Source organism: Planococcus citri, chromosome 2 (genome assembly GCF_950023065.1).
Source record: "Planococcus citri chromosome 2, ihPlaCitr1.1, whole genome shotgun sequence".
Taxonomy (NCBI): domain Eukaryota; kingdom Metazoa; phylum Arthropoda; class Insecta; order Hemiptera; family Pseudococcidae; genus Planococcus; species Planococcus citri.
In genome coordinates, this window is record NC_088678.1 from 82,652,222 (window position 1) to 82,670,186 (window position 17,965).

The 17,965-nt window shown below is 33.4% G+C and overlaps 2 protein-coding genes across 3 annotated transcripts in view; one reads left to right on the plus strand and one right to left on the minus strand.

Moving 5' to 3' along the window:
• The window catches only part of LOC135838077 (protein eva-1 homolog C), a 537,512-nt gene that overhangs the window by 18,940 nt on the left and 500,607 nt on the right, over nucleotides 1-17,965 (plus strand). The window lies entirely within an intron of this gene.
• On the minus strand, nucleotides 1,747-8,699 carry LOC135838070 (protein adenylyltransferase Fic-like). The gene is made up of 12 exons (XM_065353605.1): nucleotides 8,536-8,699; nucleotides 5,939-6,025; nucleotides 5,596-5,846; nucleotides 5,113-5,211; nucleotides 4,860-5,036; nucleotides 4,400-4,535; nucleotides 3,475-3,642; nucleotides 3,248-3,319; nucleotides 2,748-2,857; nucleotides 2,498-2,586; nucleotides 2,050-2,403; nucleotides 1,747-1,967 (listed from the first exon to the last, which is right to left on the minus strand). The coding sequence occupies exons 1-12, from the start codon at nucleotides 8,573-8,575 to the stop codon at nucleotides 1,856-1,858; spliced, it is 1,695 nt and encodes a 564-aa protein (XP_065209677.1). The 5' UTR covers nucleotides 8,576-8,699; the 3' UTR covers nucleotides 1,747-1,855.

Genomic DNA, 17,965 nt, shown 5'->3' on the forward strand with positions numbered 1-17,965 from the left:
TCCAATATTTCTCCAGAATTTTGAATTTGCTCCAGAAGGCGTGAATATGAAGTTGGGCAGCTAAAAATCGAGTTATGTATTATACTCGACCTGTTTAACGAGTTTATCCACATTTGAGTCGATTTTGAGAGTGACACCTCAAGAGTGGTTTTTTGAGGTGTCACTCTCGCTCCAAAACGGCTGGAAATGGTACTCTCTAAATTTGAAACAGTGAAATTTCACTATTTCAAATTTAGAGAGTAGAATTTGCGCTCCGGGGGTTAGTTCTTGAAGAAATACAGCAATTCGCACAAATTTCAAAAATTTCCTCACAAACGGTTATCATTTGATTATTTGTGACGCTCTGAGCGATACCATACCATAAGTCGGAAAACTTTTTTTTGAGATAATCGCGTTTTCATGGAAAAAGTCAGAAAATATCAAAAAAAATTGTTTTGTCGATTCATATACTATGAAGCCTATACTTTGGAATGGGTGTACCCACCGATCTCAAACACGTCGTTTTAGTGGTGAAAAACCGGTTTTACAAAAGTGCTTTTCATAAAAAAATGTCAAAAAAAAAAATATTATGATGTAAAACCATTAAGTAAAAGATGAAGAAAATCAAAAAAAAAAAAAAAAAAAAAATTTAAAAATGTTACAAAAATAACCCAAACTTTTAAAAACGTTTTTCTCAAAATTTTGGTTTTTGAATTTCAAAAAATACGCAACTTTGAAATTTTGCAAATTTGTCAGATTTTAATATTTTGAAAATCTGTTTGCACCATTGAAAAGAGGAAGAAAAACACTACCAGAAACCACAATAAAATGAAAAAAAATTTTGCCGACATATGGTATGGTATCGCTCAGAGCGTCACATTTGGATTTTTTAATTTTGAAAAAAGCTGGTTAAAAAGCCACTTTTGAGGTGTCACTCTCAAAATCGACTCAAATGTAGATAAACTCGTTAAACAGGTCGAGTATAACACACAACTCGATTTTTAGCTGCCCAACTGCATATTCACGCCTTCTGGAGCAAATTCAAAATTCTGGAGAAATTGAAAAATAGCGCTGGAGGCTCCAGAGTGGCTGGAAATGGTGAAATTTGGATTTGGGGGTTAGTTTTGGACAAAATACTGCGATTCGCGTGAATTTCAAAAATATCCACACAAACGGTCATCTTTTGATTTTTTGGATTTTTTTAATTTTGAAAAAAGCTGGTCAAAAAACCACTTTTGAGGTGTCACTCTCAAAATCGACTCAAATGTAGATGAACTCGTTAAACAGGTCGAGTGTAATACATAACTCGATTTTTAGCTGCCCAACTTCATATTCACGCCTTCTGGAGCAAATTCAAAATTCTGGAGAAATATTGGAAAATCGCGCTGGAGGCTCCAGAATTGTTGGAAATGGTGAAATTTGGATTTGGGCAATTAATATTAGTTTTGGGATTTATTCTGACCATTTTTATCGATCAAGTACGTACTTTTTAAAAAAAAACATAAATCGCCAAAAACAGTCAATTTTGAATTTTCAGAAATTCGCCAAAAATCAAAAAATGAACTTGGGCAGCTGAAAATTTGGTTTTGGGGGTTTTAGACTATGCTGTTTTCAAAAATTGCGGTCCCGTTCAAATCGGAATGTGACACTTCAAGAGGTTCCCTTGTTAGACGAATTTTGGGTGAAGATTTATCTCTAATCAATCACTTCGAATCTAACACCTATGCATAAGTTTTGTTCAAATACGCTAAGAAAAATGTTCTCAAAGTTCGGTAAAACAAATATAATTTACACCTCTATTACAAACTTACAAAAGTAAATAAAGAAATGAGCTCGAGGAAAAAAATCAATCGTAAAATGACTTCGTACAAAATTACTATAATAACGAGAGGTAATGTTGCAACGACTCCATCACAATTTCACACGTATATTTGTAAAACAGACTTTTATTTCCAGTTTTATGAGCTATCTTCAATGATTCGTAATATCTGAAAGGCAGAAACATCAATTAATTTAAGAGTTACTTACCCAATCAAATTTTTTTACACAAATTATATCAATCGTTCTTACTGCGTCGATCTTTCTACTGGAAAACGCACATAAGCTGGGAAATCGGATTTTCTCAGCATTACATTGAAAATCGCCCTGGAAATACGCCCGTTTCCATCGGAGAAAGGATGTATTCTTAAATATTCCAAGCAAAATGTTGCGGCCGAGATTATTGTCGAGTTTGTTGACGAAGGTGTTTTGGTACTCAATGAACTAAATAATTGATCCATTTCTTCGGCAATTTTTTCGGGTGGCGTGCCATGGGACCATTCTCCATGAAGAAATATTCCTACGTGAGATTTTCTGTAATCACCGCATTCGCGTACTCCCAAAGTGGCGTTCATGTTTTTCAGCTCTTTTTCGGTTAGGTGTTTGCTGTAAGCCAGAAAAAATTTTATCATCACCTATAATTGGTATGTACTTGGTTTTTACGGTTTGTAAAATTGTTAAGAATATGAGAAATATTAACCTTGATAGTTCTGAAGTCATTTCTTTAATGCTTTGAATTCCTTCGTTGTCTGCTGTACCTTCTTCGATGACGTAAGAATGATATGCATACTGAAAAAAATTAACTTAGTGATATTTTTTCTTTCGAGGAATATTTTCTGAAAATATTGACGACATTTTTCAGCCCCCCCCCCCCCTCAAAACACTACAATTCAAAAACGATTTTTTCTAATATGTTGAAAATTGCTCAAAATATGAGTAACCTAACTCACGTTATGGAAACTTTCACTGCTCGCAGCTGAAATTTTTTCCTGGGAAGTTACTTTTTTCTTCGATTCTATCATTGTTTTCAGCTGGTCTATTTTTTCTAGCATCTTCAGAACTGTAACATTAATTTAAAATTTGAAACGTGAAAAAAAAGAAAAATTATAAATATCTACAAAGTACAAAGGCATGATCAGGGGAGGGGGCTAATTAGCTGCAGTTACTACATGTTCCAGAAATTTTCCAATTTTCAAGACGTTTAGTGAAATAAAGTATTATGTTTCGTTTTGGCCAAAATAAGCTGTGTTTTAATCTACTAGTATTCTAGAAAAAGATCCACAATTTTTCATTTTTTTCAACCTTTGTCCGTCTTTTTTGAGAAAAAAAAAACAAGCGAAAATCCTTTCCTGTTATTTTTCAAGGTATCTATCAAATTAAATTTTTACTACTGCATACATCCCTCCTCACCTCATGAATATCTAATGATAAATAATACATATGTGCTTACCACAAAAACGTATCTGCAAACCAGGGTGTAAATTTTGACAGTCACGTGGGCTCATCACTGACGATCGAAGAACTGTGAAAATAATTGAGAAATATCTGAATTAAAACATGAAGCAGAATTGAACCTTTATGGCCCTATCTGACATCAAGGATTCAAGGTCTATGCAAGAAATAATTCAATTGGGGCGAAAAAATTAACCTGGAAATCGAATAGAATTATATACTAACCTACAAATCCTTCGTCTTCCCATTTTTTCCCTATGTTTGCCGGCATTACTATTGTATGTTCGTTGAATAGCTTCACAAGTGCGAAGTTTCGTGGTGTTGCTGGTACTAGTCCTTTGTTGCCACCATATTTATAGAACGTAACACATTTTCGTGGGTTGATCTTGTTACCTTTGATTTACAAAACAAGTAAACAAACTGTCTGCCATGAAAACTGCATAAGAATCTTATTAAATGAATTACTTACTAACGAGGAAAGTATCCCAACTTGCCTTAAAAATTTTCAAATCGAACAGAGAAGAATCCAAAAAAAGTCTCCAAAATACACCACCTACAAATATTTCAGGCGCTGAAATTCATTTTTTAATTTTTTGCGAATTTTTAAGAATTCAAGTTTGGAGCACTTAATTTGATGAAAAAAAATCAAAATTTGATAAAATAAATCTAGAAAGCTGAAATGTGATTTGTATCCTATTTTCAAAATTTCGATTCGATTGGCGATCGAAGTTTTTGGATTCTCCAGTTTTCAAAAAATGCTGCGATTGGACTAAAAATGAAATCTGTCGATCGATTTGGACACAATGCATATTTTTTTTTGTTGCGAAAACTGAAGAATCTAAAAATTCGCTGGAAGCTTCAGAACTGTTCAAAACCATCATCAGTCGACTCGTCAGCTGGTCTACAAATAGAACACAAACTAAATTTCAGCCTCTTGTGTCATTTTAAATTTTCGATTTTTTTTTTCGTTAGAAATGGGCCAAATTTGAATTCTCAAAATTCGCCAAAATTTGAAAGATGAATTTCAGCTCCTAAAATTGTCGCTGAAGGTGTATTTTGGGATCCTCCTTTCGTTTCCTCTGTGTCCGGTTCGAAAATTTTTGTGCTGGTTGGAATACTTCCCTCATGAGGTGATGAGTGCATTACAAACCTAATAGTGGACCCATTCGTTTGATGACATCAGTTTGAGTTGTACTAGATGTAATATCGTACAGAATGAAGTTAGCTTTGTGGTTAAATTTTCTCACTTCGATTCGTTGGTTTTTTCTGATTTCATACCCGTTCATCTGTGTAGTTGGAAATAAAAACCAAACTAAATATTATCCACGAGGAAGATGAAAATAATTTAGACTAATTTTGATCTTGAATTCTCTCCGCAATTACTGTGTAAGTAATAGGTATACCTACTTTCAAAAAATTTCAATTTTTTAAAATGATTTATTAATTTTCATTCCTCTGAACATATCCTATCCTACTTTTTTTTCTTCCTGTAGGATTGGAAGAGTCGTTCACTCCCTTTTGAAAAAAAATCTGGACCCAAACTCCCTCCCCCAAGTACAAACCTGTTGAAACGAAAACATAATTACGTAATGAGGAAAAAATGCGCGAACCTTTTCGATGGCAGTCGAGGCTTCTTCTTTAGTCGCATATGTAATCGTAGCTACACCAGAGGTTTCGTTTTTTTCTTCATTCATCAAAATTTCAACGCTATGTACTTTCCCAAATGTTTCGAACAACAAGAATACTTCGTCTTCGTAGGAATCGAATGGCAAGTTATTGCAAATAATCTACACAAAAAAGGAAGTCAATAATTAATGAATTTAGTCACATGGTAAATACTCGTAATACTGAGTTCTATCTTACCGTGCAATCTTGTCCGGGAAGTAATAAGTGAGGTGATACGCCAAATGCTCTGTAGGTAGTTGTAATCTCCAGTGTCCCTTTTTCTAACATCACTAATTCCTAAATTAAATCAAAACAGAAATTATCGAAATTGAAACTCAACACCGGATTCCTGTCCGCGTTGTGTTCAAATTAGTCGAAAACATTTCCGATTTGAATTTTTAAATTTGTTTTTAGAGGCAGAAAAAAGTGTAATGTGTCTACCATAAAATTTTCAATTACATTTTCTAATCCAGAATTTCACGATCAGCAATTTCATTTCAGTGATTTTTTGGTATATCATGTTTTTAGTGGTCTTTTTAGAATTTCTTCCTTTCGCACTGAATGGAAATTCCTCGTCTGGAGTGAGAAAATTTTGTTCGAGAAAAAAACACCCATAAAGATGACAAACAACATCCCAATATGTAATTGTTTTGAAATCTTCAAACATAATGACAAACTTACATCGATGAGATGCCAACGGGGTCCGAATAAATCCCCTTTCGGCTTAGCGCTGGGAGGTACCTTCTTCAAATCTCCAAGATCGCAGTACGAATACGGTTGAATTTTATCAAACATTTCTATACGAATCCGTTGAACATGGTTATCTAAATTCAAATTTTTCAATAAATCGGACACATCATGAACGTGCACAGGATTTACGTACTGGAGTAGAAACAAAACTCTGATGTCGAGATCTAAATAAGAGAACTTTTCTGTAATAGAAACAGTGCAAATGATCAGAAAATGTGTGCGAGCTTAAGTATGAATATTACATTATTTTATTGATGTAAGAAATAATTCACACCTGTTTTAAAAATATCCTCCAGAGTGTCGATAATTTTAGCGGGAATCGACATTTTTTCAAGTTTATCTCGATACGGGTTATATGTACCTGAAAATAAATGAAGCATTATATGCAAGTCAAAAAGAAACCATAATTTTAACAAAGGATAAGGTAAAAAGAGAATGAGATTTTTTACACAATCGAAATGAGGAGTTCAATATTTGTTCTTTCTAGGCTTTGAAATTCGAATAAATTTTTGTAAATTCAAATTTCGTCCATTTTCCATGCAAAAAATTGGGAGTTAAAATTATAGTCTTCTTTGCGAGGAAAATTTTAAATCATGGATTTTTTTGTTGTTGTTTTAAACGTACTTACTAATGATACATGCGTCTTTCATTGATGTGAACTTTCTTAGGTTTTCAAAAGGTGCCCAAAGTATGTACACACATTTTTAGATTTTTGACGAAATTTTGAAAATTTGAAAAATTCTAAAAAGCTGTACTGAGTAGGTATTAAGGACGGGCGATTTTTAAATTTTTGATGAACGAGCACTGTGAACCAAAGGCTATGGGTGGATAAGTATGCGAATTTGTTCCCAAGAGCTTCAGGGTTGATATTTGCATGAAAGGTTGAGCACCTTCAGTCAAGAAAGTTTCAGACTCCGAGACCCCCCCCCTTTTTGAGAACCACCCCTTTTCTGAAATTACAATAAAAATTATTTTCTCAGTCCCATGAATCAAATACCCCAAACACGAATATGAAGTACAATTTTATGTCACTCTCATCCACACCCCTCCGCTGCCACATCTTCGAGGTTTTGCGTGAAAATACCTTCAAAATCGTGTTCAGCGCATCAAAAAACCTACATTTAGACACTCCACATGAAAATTTTCGAAATTTTTAGTTTTTACCCCCTCCCCTTCCCCTCTTTGAGGTTTTGAGTGAAAATAACTTCAAAATCATGTTCAGCGCATCAAAAAACCTACATTTAGACACCTCACATGAAAATTTTCGGAATTTTAAGTTTTTACCCCCTCTCCCTGCCCTTCATTTGGGGTTTTGAGTGAAAATACCTTCAAAATCGTGTTCAGCGTATCAAAAACCCTACATTTAGACACCCCACATGAAAATTTTCGAAATTTTGAGTTTTAACCCCCTCCCCCTACCCCCCATTTGGGGTTTTGAGTGGAAATACCTTCAAAATCGTGTTCAGCGCATCAAAAAACCTACATTTAGACACCCCACATGAAAATTTTCAAAATTTTGAGTTTTTACCCCCTCCCCTTCCCCTCTTTGAGGTTTTGAGTGAAAATACCTTCAAAATCGTGTTCAGCGCATCAAAAACCTACACCCCTAAATATTTTCACCCCCTCTGTAAGTTTTTTCAATTTTTGACCACGACCCACCAAAAAATTTTTTTTGAAAAAAATATATGTTTTTTAGGGGTCAATAACACTCTTAAAATAAAATTGCTATTCCCATTTTTGTGCCGAATCATGGTCATCGCTAAAACAGGTAAACAAAGATAAGAAAACGTCATTTTGAAGGCAAAATAGGGGGAGGGGGGTGAAAATTTTTGTGGGGATACCTCTTATGGATGTTTACAACATACCAAAACTTTAAAAAAATCGGTTCAAATGGGGCTGAGAAAATAATTTTTATTGTAATTTCAGAAAAGGGTGGGTTTCTCAAAAACGGGGGAAGGTGGGGGGTCTGAAGCTTTCGTGACTGAAGGTACTGAAGGGTACCGACCTTCCATGCAAATATCAACCCTGAAGCTCTCGGGGGCAAATTCGCCATACTTATCCACCTATAACCTTTTAAGAAAAATTCAGGCATCAAAATGTTTTAAAAAAATGACCATTACAAATTACATTTTTTGAATTTTTAAAATTTTCAAAAATTTACAAATTTAAAATTGAACTTAGTATCTGAAATTTTAGTTATAGGGGTCTTAGGGCATACTATGTCAACTATGTATTTCGATCTACCTTGATTTCGTTTAAACTGAAGAATGCGAGTTCAAAAAGTTCTCTTTAAAAAAAATTGCAATGAATTCTTGATCTTGTCCTTGACACTAGGCCAACTAGACATTTAAAAAATGGAAATTCTTCCCTTAAGAAGCCTTTTTATTCTCCGTTAGGAGGACAAACAGTCAAACACACAGCTGCGAGTAGGTAAATCAATAATCATTCATTTCGGTTCCGAAACCGAAGTGGGAATGAGAGGAATGAGGGATATTTGTCAAAAGTCCAGATGACATCATGCAAAAAACAGGTTTACCAGAACTGTGCGCGCAGGTAGCGCTATTTGCAATTTTGGGATTTTCGTTGTGACAAACCTGACAAGGATTAAGGATTGCAGGATCGAAAATATTAAATTTTTATCAACGAAATGATAATTGACAACACTAAAAAATGGTTTGCTTCGAATTCTACTTATTTTGCGTTTTGCATTATTTTATGTATTATTTGTATGTAAGTAAAGTAAGTACATGTAAAACATTTCATCAAAAACATGAATAAAATGAAACAATGAAACTTGTAAGAGTTATTCTATCTTATCAGTTATCATTTACTTTTCGTATGTGTATGTATAATTATGTTTAATAGACTTACGGTTTTCTTTTTTGAACAACTTAGAATTCAGTGCGAACATTTTTTCTTGTGTTTTGTTAGCTTATTCACGAAAATTCTGGAAAAGATGCACTTTAATGTAAATTTTAAACACTGAAGTTAACTAATCACACATCACTGACTGAAAGATGTTCTTTGAATGGCATACGATTCAGAATTCTCATTCTTGCATCAGCCTGAGAGTTGCAGTGTTGCTATTTTTTTATTTTCAAAAATCCCCCATTTTCTTCAATTTTGATGAAAAACAAATCCTAGAATATTGAGCAAAAATCTCAGATGTTTTTCACGTTTTATAAAGTTTTGTGAATAGTTTGGCGCATGAAAAAATAATTCTTTCGTGTTTTTAAATCTATTTTAAAATTGAATTAATACACAAAAAAGTCGATATTATTCATTTTTTCTATTTTATTCGGTTACAATGTTAGGTACTTTTTTTTTTTTAAAAATCAGTCCAGTACGGCGTTGTTTCTCTTCCTCCTTTCCGTTCACGTTCACTAGTCCTTCGGTTTCATCAGGTTACTTAGTTCTTATCAGAAATTTCTCCATCCCTCCCCTGCAGTACTTTTCATGCTAATGAGCCAGATGCGGCTCGAGAAAATTTTAGAAGACGAAGTTAGTAGAAACAAAAATGTCGAATAATTTTAAATGCTCAAAAACGATGATTTTAAAATTTGAATAATTGATAATTCAAAACGTATGTAAAACAACATCATTTTTAAATTTTTAATTATGGAAAAAGTTGGTTTTCAAGCCTGCTAGCAATTTTTAGTGTTTCAGAAAATTATAATTATGTTTTGAAAGTATGAATGAGGCTAAATGTAGAAATTATTGTTTTCGAGTTTTCGGAGAAAAGTACATATGACTTTTTTTTGATATTTAAGTGGATGTTGAGGCTTTCTGGCAGTTTTGACTGGAATGCATTGGAGCTTTTTTTTTGTTGGAAAACTCCAAGTAAAACAATATTATTTTTGATGTGAAAAGTCAATTTTTTTACTTTCTAATTTTGGTCGAAGAGACGAAAAAATGAAAGTGATCTGGCCTGAGCGAAGCGAGGGCGAAAACTTTTGAAAATTTATAATTCAAGATCTAAATTTCGTGGTTTTTGGTAATTTGATTTTGCCTGCTTAGACAATTTTTTCCCAGATTTCCCAACTTTTCCCCAAAAATTCAAAGGCGAGGAAGTGGTGGTCTCTCAGCTCACCCCTCCGTTTGGCACATTTCTGAATTGAATCGTTGCGCGATTCGAAAATTTTGTCTGCTAATTTGGATACCTTTCTTGTAACGAAATCAGGCTATAATAATGAGTAATACGTTGTGAAATACGAAGTCTTCGTTCGTTTTCGAATTTGAATGACATTTGAGAGAACAGAACTGAGAAGGTATAGGTATATAGGTAATTGAGTAGGTAGATAGAGGTACATACATACGAGAAAGATTAATATGCGATACCAATGAATCGTGTAATTAGATTGAAAATTTCACGTTGTTGGGAGCACCCACTATAAATGGAGAACGACACGGTGTATTGTTACGAGTACTATAGGTACATAATACATATAAGATTTGAATGGAATGGTTTGAAAAGTTGCCTGTAGCTTTGTTTAGTCGAAAAGTAAAAGGAAAGGAATGCGACGATGGTGGAAAATTTGCAAAACGATGCGACGATAGTGATGCTAAGTATCTGAATTTTAATACTTATCTACGTGTAGGGGTATTAGGTACATATTAGGTAACACTGTATCGCGAGTATATTTCATGTTTTATTAATTTTCAACATCATAAATGACTAAAGAGTATAAGGTACCCAGTTGAAAGTTATATACTTACGCGTTCAATTAAAAAATAAAGAAATACTCGTATAATTTAATTTGACAATTTTCAATTTGTAGTACAAGCGACTTGTTGAGAAATTGAATAGAATTTCATTTTCTTTTCAAGTATATGTAGCTCGGTAGTTGCTTTGCTAGATAGATTGGTCTTGGTAATAAGAACACGCCATCCAGACTGATGTAGAGTCAACTTGTTAACAGGTTTAAAAAACTTTTCAAGCCGGCGGGAAAACGGTAAAAACAACGTGTAATTCAATTTTAATATTTTTCTTGCTTCGCGCTTCGGTACCTACTCGAAGAATTATCCAGCTAACAAGTATTACTTACTAACAATTTCAAAATAATTTTTATTTGCCCATCGTGGCTCGAGAAGCTCGCTGTGTGACTTGACACTCGCAAATTAACGCGCTGCTTCTTCGTATAATTGTCATCTTTAGAGATGTAACTTTTTCATACGATGGCAGTAATTTGTAGTGCCTTGAAATGTCACCGACACTTTTCACTTTTATGTAAACACAGGTAGTAGTTTATCTTGGGAAAAATATAAACTTGGTATCTATCTAAGAAGTGATGTACTAAGTTGCAGTTTTCTCACGTATGGGATGCCCTTATGTACCTACTTATCTTTTATCTAACCGTAGACATCTGAAAGTTGGGTGTAATTTGATCATATTTGGTAAAAATTCAATTTATATTGCGAAAAACTGGCGATACTTAAATTCGCAATAATTGCAAACTTCATGTAGGTACGTACCCTGGTACCTATTACTTAACTACGTTGTACGCTGATCTAATTTAACAGATCATATTACAAGTTTGAAAATTGTTGGACGAGAAGTACATCCTTGCATATTTTTATAAGAAAAGTGTGGATCAGTCAAAAAAGGTGGAAGTCGCCTACTGAAAAATTATACATAAAAACGTACATGAAAAAAATTGAATGATCATTCATGCTGATGCCTTAAACTCCAGAAAAATTGTTCACGATCGAATTTAAAATCACATTCGAGGCCCAAACTTGATACAAATAAAGAAATCAATTTTTTTAGAGTCTCGAATTTTCCAAAGAAATCCGCCAGATCTCGAAAAAGAGGTCTTTATAGGCACCTGAAACATTAAAAATAGAAATTAGGAATTCAAACTAGTCTGAAATCCGCAAGGGACAAAAACGAGGTCTTCGACTCTAAATTTTTAGGATGAAAAGTACCTACGTATTTCCTAAAAGTGATATTTGTTCAGCGTTAAACTTTGATATTGCACAAAATGTTCCAAGTCGCGCTGTGCTATTAACGTTTGTAATTTAATAAACCGAAACTGGCGCACCAGTAAAATTGCTTCGAAAAGGACAAAATGGTGTGCTGAAACATCGAGCTGTGGCCGATTCGTAATTTTCGTAATTTTTTGCCAAATTATCAACTCGGAGAACAGATACGGTCGCGTAATTGTTATCGAATTTTCACATTCGTTCGTCTCTTTCGTCTCGTATATTATTCTCAATTTATAAACCTTTATTACTTCTGTCTTTAATTTTCGAAATCTTTCTGTCGAAATGTAATTCAAATTTCTTCCGAAAGATTTCTTATTCGTAACGAGTCTAATAGCGTGGGTGTAATTCTGAAATATTGATTTTTCGTGCTCCCAATGCTCTGAAGTTGGTGCATTTTTGTGAGTAAAGAATTCCCTGTTTTTTGCTGAATGTTCTCAAGTCCAAAATAAATTGCGTCAATGTTAGAAGTCTTCCTCCCTCAAGTAGGAAAAAATCGAAAAAAATTCAACTTTTCCCAAAATTTCTCATTTTTGTATCAATATTCTCCTAAATAATCCCCTTTTCTAAAAAAAAATCTTCCTCGATCCCTCAAACAATGCTAATACTCTCGTATGAATCTCCCATCCCCCAAAATTGAAAAAAAAATTAATTTTTTTTTGGCGTGTTTATAATTGAAGGATTATTACACCCGTGGAGAGAGGGGTTTAGGTTTGGTTTATTAGGTTGGTGAATGAAAAATTGCGTGAAAATTGTTCCTTTTCGATCAGAATCTTTCTACGAGTAATTCGGTCCTCAATGACTGAATTTTTCATTTCTTCAAATTGGAGGAAAATCATAGAAGGAGACCAACATTCCCATCCATTTTGTATCTTTGTTGGGAGCCGTCTGAAGTTGGCACGAATCAAAGTTGTTGATTTTTTTTTGAAAATTACCCATTTCTGTGTCAGATTTATCATAATTCCATTTTCAAAAGGAAAACGTTTCTCGATCCTTCAAAAAATGTTGGCATCCTCGTATGAAGCTCTTCCCCTTCTTAAAAAAATTGGTAATTGTAAACTCTTCGTGGTCGCATCATTTTGTATACATACATGGACTGAATCTATTCTGATTGATTTTCTAACGTTTACACTTGTAACGTACCAAGAAACAATCGATGAAATCGATTAATGGACGTGGATAGACTTTCCAATTCAAACAAATAGAAATTTATTTAAATAAAAAAATTTCAATAAAAAAATTCAAAACATAAATTCGTCGTACATAACGTATTAACTTAACAAACGTAGATGTTTTCGCATCAAAAATTCAAGGAGTAATAACCCTAAACGTATACAATGACGGAAACGAAAATTTAACGCTTAAATTCTAACATAGCCGCGTATTTTTCTTTAGAACTGGACACAGCCAGTAAATATCGCGAGATTTGGCGAAATACACTTGTATTCGCTAAAATAGTCGTAATTTTACAGCCGAATATTTCTACCTAACAATTCGCATCAAAACGTATTTTTTTATTTTTATTTAAAAATAAAATTCGCGAATTTGCAACTGCAAAAGTCGTAACACTCCCCCTCAGATTTACAATCACATGAATGTAAAGCTGGCAACACAAAAACGTAACTAAACAAGAGGCGCGTGATAACGTATTCGTAAATAAACAATCAGTATTTTAAATTCTACAAAAGATCACGAAAACGTACAATTGATCATAAATTTGTTAGTTTATAATAAAATATAAATTATTTAGAGATACGTACATGTTTATTAACCAATATCGCATACCATCGTTATGAAATATTCACCAAATATTCGCATTGTTTTATTTGTTAAAATCGTAATCAGAAAATTTGCACAAAGCAATTTAGTTCAGAAAAAAATATACCTGTACTTTGAACAAAAATACATTCGATCAATAGTTCAAGTGAGCTATGAAAATCAACTTCAATTATCGTAAGTTTACTTATCATCATTACCGAAATCTCAAAACAATCAAGTACCTTAAATTTCCAAAATAAATCTTCTATGAGATATCGTTCATGTGAGGGAGTATCTCATTTGGTTGTAATGATCATTACATCAACGAATATTTCGATCTCTTTTAGATCACATTTACCAAAATCACCGTTTATCAAATCAAAGATTGAGTGATCACTACAGATCACTTTTAGAATTCTGTAAGTACCAAAATTCGTTTTACAGTTTACAAATTCTCGTTTGTACAAATGAGTATCATTTGATAACTCATTTCCGAAAATCGAATACATTCCTAAATCGTGTACTGTTTCCAAGCTTACAACATTCAGATTAACGTTTAAATTGTTCATGTTGGTTGTACCACTCGGTACATCATTTATAGAAAATTTCATCGACACAAAGTTTGATGAAAATCGAGTCATCAGTAGATTGACCATTTGATCATCATTTAATTCTACTGAATTGAAAGTATCTCGTTTTAATTCGTTAACCAAAATTTGAAATTCACATTCATTTACGTAATTGTGCAATATAAAATTAGCACACATTGTACTCGTATTTTTACACACCAGAATCGTTTTGTTATCCTCACAGGAGTTATTTTCCACACAGGAATCGTTTTCCACACAGGAATCGTTTTCCACACAGGAATCGTTTTCTGATTTTTTTAAAAGGTTTTCTCCTTACCACAGTTATTTTCCACACAGGACAGTTATTTTCCACACAGGACAGTTATTTTCCACACAGGAATCGTTTTCTGATTTTTTTAAAAGGTTTTCTCCTTCGAATTCTGATTTTTTTATAAGGTTTTCTCCTTCGAATTCTGATTTTTTTATAAGGTTTTCTCCTTCGAATTCTGATTTTTTTTTAAGTAGGTCTAAACCCAAAGCGACATCGACAACATTTGAAAATACCCTCCCTTCGATGGAGCTTTTCACTACTTCACATTAGTTTTTATTTTCATTTCCTACTGTAGTCACATTAACGCAAATATCGCTTATCATTTTCGAAATTGTAAACAAATCGTTAACTTCACTCTTCCACGCATCATTACCTGATAATAAATTATTAGGATCGTTACTCAAATAAATCACAATTTTCTTTTCTCATTTTTACACAATTATCAACAGTGGTCATTTCAAATTCAAGACCCTTTTACAAACTGTTTTACTCGTTTACTACTATCGTTTTTCATTTTTCGTATCACTTTCAACACATGATCGTATTCTTTGTCAATTTTTTAAAATTTCGTTCACCAAACAATTATCAAAATTATTCACGTTTGATGCCGCCCCTCCAATGGAGCTTTCTACAAAACCGTTTCTATTTTCGCAAAAACATTTACGTTATTCCTACCTACTTTCAATTTCAAATCACCTGATTTGAATTTAGTATTTTTAAAATCACTTTCTAAAATTAAACCGTTTTCTAAATTTAAATCGTTTACAAAATCGCGTAATAAATAATAATTCGAATTCGTTGAATAAATTAAATTCACCTTATTGTGACTCACGTACTTTTCGTTTTTCAATTTGAAAATACCTGATGACATGTATTTCAATGATACATCATTCATCTCAGCTCGAATTCATTTCCCACCATCACATTGGACTGTATCAAATAATCGTTCAGTTCTGTCTGGGCTGCTCGTAATCGTCACCATTGTTCCAAATCTCGTATTCGGATCATTTCTGCTACCGTCGCCGCTAACCATTGGACCAACAACTGCTTTTCATCATTTTCAAAATACACCACCGATATCATCGTTTAGAATTACGTCGTCGCGCATTACAATTCGTCGTCATCGTGAACCTAAATTTTACGCTACCGTATCAACCAAAAATTACCGTTGTTACCATCAATTAAAATCACGTTCGTTGTCGCTGCTTTTCGAAATTCATAAACCAAAATTCGTTGTCGTTTTGTGGATAGAAAATTTGTCATCGTGAGCCAAAATTTCCTTTCACCATTCGTACCATTCATTTCGTTGTTGGAATCGCTTGCACTTTGCTCAATTCGGAATCGGACTCGTTTTTTGTCGAACTAGTGCCCAAACTCGCACTCAACATTTACGGAAACGACAATAACGAACTTGAAATCGGATCGGAAGGTCAATGAACCTTAGCTCGTGCTACCATCTAACGTTTACACTTGTAACGTACCAAGAAACAATCGATGAAATCGATTAATGGACGTGGATAGACTTTCCAATTCAAACAAATAGAAATTTATTTAAATAAAAAAATTTCAATAAAAAAATTCAAAACATAAATTCGTCGTACATAACGTATTAACTTAACAAACGTAGATGTTTTCGCATCAAAAATTCAAGGAGTAATAACCCTAAACGTATACAATGACGGAAACGAAAATTTAACGCTTAAATTCTAACATAGCCGCGTATTTTTCTTTAGAACTGGACACAGCCAGTAAATATCGCGAGATTTGGCGAAATACACTTGTATTCGCTAAAATAGTCGTAATTTTACAGCCGAATATTTCTACCTAACAATTCGCATCAAAACGTATTTTTTTATTTTTATTTAAAAATAAAATTCGCGAATTTGCAACTGCAAAAGTCGTAACAGATTTTTATGATTCAATTTGAATTATTTTTTTATCTGTGATTTGTGATTCTGGATTCATAAAAGTTATTAGAAGTTTCTCATGAATCACCTTCGCGTATGATTTTTTTTTGCTCCTCGTTCTCTTCATTATGGACACATTTAACTCGAATTTCAAAATGTTAGGTGGCGCTTCAAGCAATCAAATCCAAGTTCGTTTCAATTTCACAAATTTCATCAAACTTTGGCAATATTCAGTTCTATTTTAGGTCTGACTTTCATTATTGTCAATAATATTTTCTCAAAAACTGGCATGCGGTATCAACATACTACTATTTTGTCAATTTATAATCTATGCACTGCTTTAAAAATCAAATAATCTCACAACTGTAGTGATATCAAAATTAAATTTGATATTGCAACGAGATTAAATGACGAATACAGAGATTTCATGAACTTGAATAATGTTGTTTGTGGAATAGGTATGACGTCGGTATGGAATTCGATGTTTTTATCGTTGATTTTGTAAAATAACGGGATGTGAAATATCTACCTAATCTTTCCTTATCCTAATGCAGAGATTCTCAAATTATCAACTTTTCCCGACATTCTTTCATTGTTTTCTATCAGATAAACAGTACAAAAAAATTCCGTTTAATATTATCGCTTTTATCACTGACTGATTTGGTAGCATTTCGCGTGTCATGACTGCACAACACAAATAATTGGAACATGAAAGTAGTACAAATTTTATTCCACTTTGATGATATTTGATCAATTTATCAATAATAGTCCGGCATATGACAAAAGGAGTAATTGCACCCCCCCCCCCCCCCCGCCGATCCTCCGGGACAACTTTTTTCTTGAAGGGGACATCCTAAGGAACATTTTAAAGCAAAGTTGCCAAAAAAAAAGTTGGCCTTACTTACAAAATGGCGGCCATTTTGATTGACAGGTCAGACTAAATCGCAGATTTTGCGTTTTAATATAGGACTTGCACGAACTTTTTCAAACTTTACAAAGGTAGATCGAAAGATCATGCAAAAATTTATCACCTGTCAAAATTTCAAGTGCTTAAGTGCGTTTTTCGATTTTTGGTGAATTTTTGAAAATCCAATTTAGGCCAAAAATGAGGGAAAAAATCAAAATTTCACCAAATTGACCAAGAGAGCTGAAGTTTGGGATATACCCTATTTCCGACATGCCAAATCGATTGGAAACGGTTTCAACCCGCTTTGAGCAGTTCTGGAGCCTCCAGCAGATTTTTGAAACTCGAAATTCCCACAAAATTCCATCAAATTTTGAGTTGTAAAGCTGAAATTTATTCTAAAAACTAATTTCAGTACGCTACGAAGTACTGCAGGTGAATTTCAAGTCGTTTTGGAACCTCCAGCGACTTCTTGAAAATTCCTGAAACCTCCAGCAGATTTTTGAAACTTTAAATTTTTACAAAATTTCATCAAATGGAGATGGAAAGCTGAAATTTACTCTATACTCCATTTTTAACAGCCTCTGAAGACGACTTCAGGTGGATTTCAAGGCATTTTAGACCCTCCAACAACTTTTTTGAAAATTACTGGAGCCTCCAGTAGAGTTTTGAAATTTGAAATTTCCCCAAAATTTTATCAAACCAAGATGGAGAGTCGAAATTAATTCTGCAAACTAATTTCTTTACGCTATACGAAGTTGACTGCTGGTGAATTTCAAGTCGTTTTGGAGCCTCCAGCGACTTTTTGAAAATTCCTAAAACCTCCAGCAGATTTTTGAAACTTTAAATT

Excerpts from the sequence above, each read along its gene's own strand:
- LOC135838070 (XM_065353605.1), bottom strand. The coding sequence starts at position 8,575 with ATGTTCGCACTGAATTCTAAGTTGTTCAAAAAAGAAAACC. Across the intron at positions 5,847-5,938 it reads GGAGGATATTTTTAAAACAG|AAAAGTTCTCTTATTTAGAT; the intron begins GTGTGAATTATT and ends TTTCTATTACAG. Across the intron at positions 2,858-3,247 it reads TTTGCAGATACGTTTTTGTG|TTCTGAAGATGCTAGAAAAA; the intron begins GTAAGCACATAT and ends TTAATGTTACAG.